The sequence below is a fragment of the Carcharodon carcharias genome, chromosome 2, assembly GCF_017639515.1.
Source record: "Carcharodon carcharias isolate sCarCar2 chromosome 2, sCarCar2.pri, whole genome shotgun sequence".
Lineage (NCBI taxonomy): Eukaryota > Metazoa > Chordata > Chondrichthyes > Lamniformes > Lamnidae > Carcharodon > Carcharodon carcharias.
In genome coordinates this window covers 238,315,235-238,327,889 of record NC_054468.1, presented here as the reverse complement: position 1 = coordinate 238,327,889, position 12,655 = coordinate 238,315,235, and the positions used below count along the sequence as shown (strand labels likewise).

Genomic DNA, 12,655 nt, shown 5'->3' with positions numbered 1-12,655 from the left:
CACAATCCTCAAGGTTGTTCTCGATCATTTTCGGACATGCCTCACATTTGTCTTCAACTCTTTCTAACTTGATGGCACCTGCACTGCTGTCAAAAACAGCACACCATCATAGGAACATAGGGCTTAGGAGCAGAAATAGGCCATTCAGCCCTTCGAGCCTATTCTTCCATTTGATAAGATCATGGTTGATCTGGTTGTGGTCTCAAATCCACTTTCCTGTCTCTTCCCCGTAACCGAGACTCCCTTGTCCATCAAAAGTCTATCTAAAAAATATTCAATGACCCAGTCTTCACCATTCTCTGGGGAACAGAGTTCCAAAGATTGACAACTCTGAGAGAAAAGCATTCTCATCTCCATCTTAAAAGGGAGACCTCTTATTCTTCAATTGTCTCCCCTGGTTCTAGTCTTCCCCACAAGAGGAAACGTCCTCCCAGTGTCCACCTTATCAACTCCCCTCAGGATCTTATATGTTTCAATAAGATCATCTCTCATTCTCCTAAACCCCAATGGGTACATCCCAACCTGTTTAATCTTTCTTCATAAAATAAGCCCTTCATCCTGGGAATGAGTCGAGTGAATCTTCTCTGAACTGCTGCTAATGCAGTTAAGGAGACCAAAACTGTACACAGTGCTCCAGATGTAGTCTCACCAAGGCCCTGTACAGCTGCAGTAAAACTTCCTTATTTTAATATTCCTTTCCCCTTTCATTCAACACCAACATTCAATTTGCCTTTCTAATCACTTGCTGTTCCTGGATGAGTGCAGCTCCCACAGCACTCAAGATGTTTGACATCGTCCAGGACAAGGCAGCCCACTTGATTGGCACCTTTCCACAAACTTTCACTCCCTCCACCACCGACACACAGTAGCAGCAGTGTGTACCATCTACAAGATGCACTACAGGAATTCACCAAGGCTCCTTAGGCAGCACCTTCCAAACCCATGATCACTACCATCTAGAAGGACAAGGGCAGCAGATAGATGGGAATACCACCACCTGGAGGTTCCCCTCCAGGTCACTCACCATCCTGACTTGGAAATATATCACTGTTGCTGGGTCAAAATCCTGGAACTGCCTCCATAACAGCACTGTGGGTGTACCTACACCACATGGACTGCAGCAGTTCAAGAAGACAGCTCACCACCACCTTCTCAAGGGCGATTAGGGATGGGCAATAAATGCTGGCCCAGCCAGCGAAGCCCACATCCCATGAATGAATAAAAAAAAAACCTCACACTAACTTCGTGATTCATGTACCAGGACACTCAGATCCCTCTGTACCACCAAGTTCTGTAGTCTCATAGGATAGAATCATAGAACGTTTACAGCACAGAAAGAGGCCACTTGGCTCATCGTGTCTGTGTGGTTGAGAAAACGAGCCACCCGGCCGAATCCCACTTTGCAGCATTTGGTCCGAAGCCCTGCAGGTTCCGGCACTTCAGGTGCACATCCAGACACCCATTAAATGAGTTGAGGGTTTTTCCCTCCAAAACCCTTTCAGGCAGAATTCCAGACACCCACAACCTTCTGGGTGAAAAAGTTTTCCTATAAATAACTATAAATCTATGCCCCTAGTTACTGACCTCTCTGCTAAAGTAAATAGACCCTTCCCATCCACTCTACCCAGGCTCCACACAATGTTGTACATTTCTCCATTTAAATAGCATACTACTCTTCCTGTCAAAGTGGAACAATTTCACCCATGATTACCGTTTGATCATTTCTATCACTGAACAATAATGGGATTTGTTTTTAGCTATTTTCCTTCTAGGAGGAGGAAACATCTCCCGGCGGAACGAGGCCCTCGCCCTGCTCTCCCGGCGGAACGAGGCCCCCGCCCTGCTCTACAGTCAAGACATCAGAAGCATTCCAGCTGTAAAAACTATCATTCCTCCACAATTCCAAACATCCATCCAGCCTCTCACCAAATCCTCAAGTTCTTTCACCATATTCCCCAGTCCCCTCACCATATCACCTCCGGGCTTGTTGATACTTCTCTCACGTTTAACCTGCCTGTTCCACTCCAGTGTTGTATGAATATTAAAAACCCAGTCACTATTGAAAAAGCAGGAGTCTCCTAGCATCCTGATCATCATCCCTTCCTCAGCGAGCACATTAGCTGCTCACTCACCTCATCACTATGGTACAATTGCTATCAGATTTTTAAATGCAAGTTCTTTTAGAAAAATAAATTAAGCCCTGACAATTTATACTGACCCTAGTCTGGCCTGTAATTTAATGTCCAACTTGAGGGCAGAAGATTCTGTCAGTGGGTGGTATTAATTACTGCTGCCCATTACTGCCAGCACTTGGACAAGCACTACATGTTCAGGCACTAGGCTGGAATATGGCAGCTTATTATCCTGGATGCGGTCAGGCAATGCGGGTGAACAAGCTGGTAATGTTGATGGGGAAGTAATAGCGGTGAGGTGTAATAGTGATAAGGCTGTAATTGTGATGGGGAAGTAATGGTGATGGGGTGTAATGGTGATGGGGTATAATGATGATGAGGCTGTAACGGTGATGGGGTGTAATGGTGATGAGGCTGTAATGGTGATGAGGCTGTAACGGTGATGGGTGTAACAGTGATGAGGCTGTAATGGTGATGGGGTGTAACGGTGATGAGGCTGTAATGGTGATGGAGCTGTAATGGAGATGGGGTGTAATGGTGATGAGACTAACGGTGATGGGGTGTAACGGTGATGGAGCTATAATGGAGATGGGGTGTAATGGTGATGAGACTGTAACGGTGATGGGGTGTAATGGAGATGAGGCTGTAATGGTGATGAGGCTGTAATTCCGATGGGGCTGTAATGTTGACGGGGTGCAATGGCGATGGGTTGTAATGGTGATGAGGCTGCATCTGGTCTCCTATCTGGAAGAAGACGATAGTTTGGGTCTCGAGAAGATAAAGGTGCTCCAGTTGGTGAGCGTCCTACATACTAACACCTGGCATGACTGGGTGGTGGGAGAGATTATTCCTGATTCTAGGTATAAAGACACGAAGGAGACAAATTTAAGCCTTATGACCCGTGCTAACAGATATGTCAAATCTTTACATATATATAAATAAATAAACCTAAAACAGTAGCAGGGGAACTGCACAGGCTGGGAGAGCAGAGGAGCAAGCACTTAAACAACTAGAGACCAAACAACATACACAACAGGATTTTAAAATCACTTGGACAGCTTCCATAGAATGCACCACCACTGGCTAACACATCATAAAATCAGCAGCCAATGCAGGAGAGGAACAGCAAAAACTAAATAAATGAAAGCAGCCTCGGATTGTCCTTCCACAGCAGGTTCAGGCTGCAGGTCACAGGCACTGTTTATGGCCTAGGGCCGAGGTACAACCTGTTCTAGTTCCTCAGTGGCCCAGGTTCAAACGAAGGTTTGAGCGTCAGAGCACCAGGCTAGAAATCACTCACCAATCTTACCTAACTTAGCTCTGCAGCAGAGACGGAACGCAGTTAGGTTCACCATCTGGTCACCCACTCCCATCTCAAATCATTCTGCCACACATACTGAGACTGTACTTTGTGGCTCATGTCCTCTTCATGTTCACTCGCCCTACTCCTCCTCTTGGTTTTGGCCCCTCCATCAACCTCACTGATAGTGGATCTTTCCCTGGGCCAGAATGATGTAAGGAGGCTCCTCATATATTCTCCACCACCTGATGGGGCAGTGTCACAGATGAATTGTTGATGAAGGAACCTTGTTTCTCATGACCTTTCATGAAGTAAGTGATGAGCTCGCCCTTTCCTTTAACAAAGACAGGGCCTCGACGCACAAAGCAAAATCCGTAATCTTTCAGCACCAGGTATGTCTCTTCAACCACCTGCAAACAGAATAGGGAAACGGCGTGAGGGGCAAGTGAGATCCCATCCTACAGTCTCCATTCAACGCCATACACATCACCAAACTGCACCATACACCTCCATATGCATCAACAAACTGCACCATACACCTCCATACACATCATCAAACTGCACCATACACCTCAGCAAAATGCACCATACACCTCCATACACATCACCTAATTGCACCATACACCACGAAACTGCACCATTCACTGCCATACACAATACCGAAATGCACTATTCACAAACACACGTCACCAAACTGCACCATTTACCGAAACACACGTCACCAAACTGCACCATTCACTGAAACACAAATCACCAAACTGCACCATTCACTGAAAAACATTACCGAACTGCACCATACAGTGAAACACACATCACCAAATTGCACCATTCACTGACAAACATTACCAAACTGCACCATTCACTGAAAAACATCACCAAACTGCAAAATTCACCTCCATACACATCACCACACTTCAACATTAACTGAAACAGACATCACCAAACTTCACCATTCACTGAAAGACACATCACCAAACTACCATTCACTGCAGCACATATCACCAAACTGCACCATTCATTGAAATACACATCACCAAACTGCACCATCCATTGAAACACACATCACCAAACTGCACCATACACTGAAACACACCACCAAACTGCGCCATTCATTGAAACACACATCACCAAACTGCACCATTCATTGAAACACACATCACCAAACAGCACCATTCACTGAAACACACCACCAAAATGCACAATTCACTGAAACACACATCACCAAACTGCACCATTCACTGAAACACATATCACCAAACTGCACCATTCACTGAAATACACATCACCAAACTGCACCATTCACTGCCCCACACATCACCAAACTGCACCATTCACTGAAACACACATCACCAAACTGCAACATTCACTAAAACACACATCACCAAACTGCACCATTCACTGAAACACACATCACCAAACTGCACCATTCACCTCCATACACATCACCAAACTGCACCATTCACTGAAAAACACAAACAAACTGCAGCATTCACTGAAACACACATCACCAAACTGCACCATTCCCTAAAACACAAATTACCAAACTGCACCATTCACTGAAACACACATAAACAAACTGCAGCATTCACTGAAACACACATTACCAAACTGCACCATTCACTGAAACACACATCACCAAACTGCACCATTCACTAAAAGACACATCACCAAACTGCACCATTCACTGAAACACACGTCACCAAACTGCACCATTCACTGAAACACACATCACCAAACTGCACCATTCACTGAAACACACATCACCAAACTGCACCATTCACTGAAACACACATCACCGAACTTTACCATTCACTGAAACACACGTCACCAAACTGCACCAATCACTGAAACACGCATCACCAAACTGCACCATTCACTGAAGCACGCATCACCAAACTGCACCATTCACTGAAACACAAATCACCAAACTGCACCATTCACTGAAAAACATTACCGAACTGCACCATACACTGAAACACACATCACCAAATTGCATCATTCACTGACAAACATCACCAAACTGCACCATTAACTGAAACAGACATCACCAAACTTCACCATTCACTGAAAGACACATCACCAAAATACCATTCACTGCAGCACATATCACCAAACTGCACCATTCATTGAAATACACATCACCAAACTGCACCATCCATTGAAACACACATCACCAAACTGCACCATACACTGAAACACACATCACCAAACTGCGCCATTCATTGAAACACACATCACCAAACTGCACCATTCATTGAAACACACATCACCAAATTGCGCCATTCATTGAAACACACATCAACAAACTGCGCCATTCATTGAAACACACATCACCAAACTGCACCATTCACTGAAACACAAATCACCAAACTACACAATTCACTGAAACACACATCACCAAACTGCACCATTCACTGAAACACACATAACCAAACTGCATCATTCACCTCCATACACATCACCAAACTGCACCATTCACTGAAACACACATCACCAAACTTCACCATTCACTGAAACACAAATCACAAAACTGCACCATTCACTGCCCCACACATCACCAAACTGCACCATTCACTGCCCCACACATCACCAAACTGCACTATTCACCACAATACACATCACAAAATTGCACTATTCACTGCCCCACACATCACCAAACTGCACTATTCACCACAATACACATCACAAAATTGCACCATTCACTGCCCCACACTCACCAAACTGCACCATTCACTGAAACACACATCACCAAACTGCACCATTCACCTCCATACACATCACCAAATTGCATCATTCACTGAAACACACATCACCAAACTGCACCAGTGACTGAAACACACATCACCAAACTGCACCATTCACTGAAACACACATCACCAAACTGCACCATTCACTGTCCCACACATCACCAAAGTGCACCATTCACTGAAACACACAACACCAAACTGCACCATTCACTGCCCCACACATCACCAAACTGCACCATTCACTGAAACACACATCACCAAACTGCACCATTCACTGAAACACACATCACCGAACTTTACCATTCACTGAAACACACGTCACCAAACTGCACCATTCACTGAAACACGCATCACCAAACTGCACCATTCATTGAAACAGACATCACCAAACTGCACCATTCACTGCCCCACACTCACCAAACTGCACCATTCACTGAAACACACATCACCAAACTGCACCATTCACCTCCATACACATCACCAAATTGCATCATTCACTGAAACACACATCACCAAAGTGCACCAGTGACTGAAACACACATCACCAAACTGCACCATTCACTGAAACACACATCACCAAACTGCACCATTCACTGTCCCACACATCACCAAATTGCACCATTCACTGAAACACACAACACCAAACTGCACCATTCACTGCCCCACACATCACCAAACTGCACCATTCACTGAAACACACATCACCAAACTGCACCATTCACTGAAACACACATCACCGAACTTTACCATTCACTGAAACACACGTCACCAAACTGCACCATTCACTGAAACACGCATCACCAAACTGCACCATTCATTGAAACACACATCACCAAACTGCACCATATATTGAAACACACATCACCAAACTGCGCCGTTCATTGAAACACACATCACCAAACTGCGCCATTCATTGAAACACACATCACCAAACGGCACCATTCATTGAAACACACATCACCAAACTGCACCATTCATTGAAAAACACATCACCAAACTGCACCATTCACTGAAACACACCACCAAACTGCACCATTCACTGAAACACACATCACCAAACCGCACCATTCACTGAAATACACATCACCAAACTGCACCATTCACTGAAATACACATCACCAAACTGCAACATTCACTGAAGCACAGATCACCAAACGGCACCATTCACTGAAGCACACATCACCAAACTGCACCATTCACTGAAACACACATCACCAAACCGCACCATTCACTGCCCCACAAATCATCAAACTGCACCATTCACTGAAACACAAATCACAAAACTGCACCATTCACTGCCCCACACATCACCAAACTGCACTATTCACCACAATACACATCACCAAACTGCACCAGTGACTGAAACACACATCACCAAACTGCACCATTCAATGCCCCACACATCACCAAACTTCACCATTCACCTCCATACACATCAACAAACTGCACCATTCACTGGAACACACATAAACAAACTGCACCATTCACTGAAACACACATCACCAAACTGCACCGTTCACTGAAACACACATCACCAAACCGCACCATTCACTGAAACACACTTCACCAAACTGCACCATTCACTGAAGCACAGATCACCAAACTGCACCATTCACTGAAATACACATCACCAAACTGCACCATTCACTGAAATACACATCACCAAACTGCACCATTCACTGAAGCACAGATCACCAAACTGCACCATTCACTGCCCCACACATCACCAAACTGCACCATTCACCACAATACACATCACAAAATTGCACCATTCACTGCCCCACACTCACCAAACTGCACCATTCACTGAAACACACATCACCAAACTGCACCATTCACCTCCATACACATCACCAAACTGCACCATTCACTGAAACTCACATCACCAAACTGCACCATTCACTGAAACACACATCACCAAACTGCACCATTCACTGCCCCACAAATCACCAAACTGCACCATTCACTGAACCACACATCACCAACCGCACCATTCACTGAAACACACATTACCAAACTGCACCATTCACTGAACCACACATCACCAAACAGCACCATTCACTGAAACACACATCACCAAACTGCACCTTTCACTGAAACACACATCACCAAACTGCATCATTCACAGAAACAGACATCACCAAACTGCACCATTCACCGAAACACACATCACCCAACTGCACCATTTACTGAAACACGCATCACCAAACTGCACAATTCACTGAAAGACACATCACCAAACTGCGCCATTCATTGAAACACACATCACCAAACAGCACCATTCACTGAAACATACATCACCAAACTGCACCATTCACTGAACAAACCACCAAACTGCACCATTCACTGCCAAACATCACCAAACTACACAATTCACCTCCATACACATCACCAAACTTCACCATTCACTGAAACAGACATCACCAAACTTCACCATTCACTGAAAGACATCACAAAATTACCATTCACTGCCCCACATATCACCAAACAGCACCATTCATTGAAACACACATCACCACACTCCGCCATTCATTGAAAGACACATCACCAATCTACGCCATTCATTGAAACACACATCACCAAACTGCACCATTCACTGCCCAACACATCAACAAACTGCACCATTCACTGAAACACACATCACCAAACTGCACATTCATCTCCATACAGATCACCAAACTGCACACATTCACTGAAACACAAATCACAAACTGCACCATTCACTGCCACACACATCATCAAACTGCACCATTCACTGCCCCACACATCACCAAACTGCACTATTCACCACAATACACATCACCAAATTGCACCATTCACTGAAACACACATAACAAAACTGGACCAGTGACTGAAACACACATCACCAAACTGCACCATTCACTGCCCCACACATCACCAAACTTCACCATTCACCTCCATACACATCAACAAACTGCACCATTCACTGGAACACACATAAACAAACTGCACCATTCACTGAAACACACATCACCAAACCGCACCATTCACTGAAACACACTTCACCAAACTGCAACCATTCACTGAAGCACAGATCACCAAACTGCACCATTCACTGAAACACACATCACCAAACTGCACCATTCACTGAAACACACATCACCAAACTGCACCATTCACTGAAACACACATCACCAAACTGCACCATTCACTGAAACACACATCACCAAACTGCACCATTCACTGAAACACACATCACCAAACTGCACCATTCACTGAAACACACATCACCAAACTGCACCATTCACTGAAACACACATCACCAAACTGCACCATTCACTGAAACACACATCACCAAACTGCACCATTCACTGAAACACACATCACCAAACTGCACCATTCACTGAAACACACATCACCAAACTGCACCATTCACTGAAACACACATCACCAAACTGCACCATTCACTGAAACACACATCACCAAACTGCACCATTCACTGAAACACACATCACCAAACTGCACCATTCACTGAAACACACATCACCAAACTGCACCATTCACTGAAACACACATCACCAAACTGCACCATTCACTGAAACACACATCACCAAACTGCACCATTCACTGAAACACACATCACCAAACTGCACCATTCACTGAAACACACATCACCAAACTGCACCATTCACTGAAACACACATCACCAAACTGCACCATTCACTGAAACACACATCACCAAACTGCACCATTCACTGAAACACACATCACCAAACTGCACCATTCACTGAAACACACATCACCAAACTGCACCATTCACTGAAACACACATCACCAAACTGCACCATTCACTGAAACACACATCACCAAACTGCACCATTCACTGAAACACACATCACCAAACTGCACCATTCACTGAAACACACATCACCAAACTGCACCATTCACTGAAACACACATCACCAAACTGCACCATTCACTGAAACACACATCACCAAACTGCACCATTCACTGAAACACACATCACCAAACTGCACCATTCACTGAAACACACATCACCAAACTGCACCATTCACTGAAACACACATCACCAAACTGCACCATTCACTGAAACACACATCACCAAACTGCACCATTCACTGAAACACACATCACCAAACTGCACCATTCACTGAAACACACATCACCAAACTGCACCATTCACTGAAACACACATCACCAAACTGCACCATTCACTGAAACACACATCACCAAACTGCACCATTCACTGAAACACACATCACCAAACTGCACCATTCACTGAAACACACATCACCAAACTGCACCATTCACTGAAACACACATCACCAAACTGCACCATTCACTGAAACACACATCACCAAACTGCACCATTCACTGAAACACACATCACCAAACTGCACCATTCACTGAAACACACATCACCAAACTGCACCATTCACTGAAACACACATCACCAAACTGCACCATTCACTGAAACACACATCACCAAACTGCACCATTCACTGAAACACACATCACCAAACTGCACCATTCACTGAAACACACATCACCAAACTGCACCATTCACTGAAACACACATCACCAAACTGCACCATTCACTGAAACACACATCACCAAACTGCACCATTCACTGAAACACACATCACCAAACTGCACCATTCACTGAAACACACATCACCAAACTGCACCATTCACTGAAACACACATCACCAAACTGCACCATTCACTGAAACACACATCACCAAACTGCACCATTCACTGAAACACACATCACCAAACTGCACCATTCACTGAAACACACATCACCAAACTGCACCATTCACTGAAACACACATCACCAAACTGCACCATTCACTGAAACACACATCACCAAACTGCACCATTCACTGAAACACACATCACCAAACTGCACCATTCACTGAAACACACATCACCAAACTGCACCATTCACTGAAACACACATCACCAAACTGCACCATTCACTGAAACACACATCACCAAACTGCACCATTCACTGAAACACACATCACCAAACTGCACCATTCACTGAAACACACATCACCAAACTGCACCATTCACTGAAACACACATCACCAAACTGCACCATTCACTGAAACACACATCACCAAACTGCACCATTCACTGAAACACACATCACCAAACTGCACCATTCACTGAAACACACATCACCAAACTGCACCATTCATTGAAACACACATCACCAAACTGCACCATTCACTGAAACACACATCACCAAACTGCACCATTCACTGAAACACACATCACCAAACTGCACCATTCACTGAAACACACATCACCAAACTGCACCATTCACTGAAGACAGATCACCAAACTGCACCATTCACTGAAACACACATCACCAAACTGCACCATTCACTGAAACACACATCACCAAACTGCACCATTCACTGAAACACACATCACCAAACTGCACCATTCACTGAAACACACATCACCAAACTGCACCATTCACTGAAACACACATCACCAAACTGCACCATTCACTGAAACACACATCACCAAACTGCACCATTCACTGAAACACACATCACCAAACTGCACCATTCACTGAAACACACATCACCAAACTGCACCATTCACTGAAACACACATCACCAAACTGCACCATTCACTGAAACACACATCACCAAACTGCACCATTCACTGAAACACACATCACCAAACTGCACCATTCACTGAAACACACATCACCAAACTGCACCATTCACTGAAACACACATCACCAAACTGCACCATTCACTGAAACACACATCACCAAACTGCACCATTCACTGAAACACACATCACCAAACTGCACCATTCACTGAAACACACATCACCAAACTGCACCATTCACTGAAACACACATCACCAAACTGCACCATTCACTGAAACACACATCACCAAACTGCACCATTCACTGAAACACACATCACCAAACTGCACCATTCACTGAAACACACATCACCAAACTGCACCATTCACTGAAACACACATCACCAAACTGCACCATTCACTGAAACACACATCACCAAACTGCACCATTCACTGAAACACACATCACCAAACTGCACCATTCACTGAAACACACATCACCAAACTGCACCATTCACTGAAACACACATCACCAAACTGCACCATTCACTGAAACACACATCACCAAACTGCACCATTCACTGAAACACACATCACCAAACTGCACCATTCACTGAAACACACATCACCAAACTGCACCATTCACTGAAACACACATCACCAAACTGCACCATTCACTGAAACACACATCACCAAACTGCACCATTCACTGAAACACACATCACCAAACTGCACCATTCACTGAAACACACATCACCAAACTGCACCATTCACTGAAACACACATCACCAAACTGCACCATTCACTGAAACACACATCACCAAACTGCACCATTCACTGAAACACACATCACCAAACTGCACCATTCACTGAAACAC

General features: G+C 44.5%; 1 protein-coding gene across 1 annotated transcript in view; it reads right to left on the bottom strand.

The window, feature by feature from the left end:
• Positions 1-3,728: 3,728 nt before the first annotated feature.
• The window catches only part of adcy3a (adenylate cyclase 3a), a 215,439-nt gene continuing 206,512 nt past the window's right edge, over positions 3,729-12,655 (bottom strand). Inside the window, exon 19 of the mRNA XM_041207923.1 lies at positions 3,729-3,842. Coding sequence (XP_041063857.1) covers positions 3,835-3,842 — 8 coding nt within the window. The 3' untranslated portion in view covers positions 3,729-3,834. The remainder of the gene's footprint in view (positions 3,843-12,655) is intronic.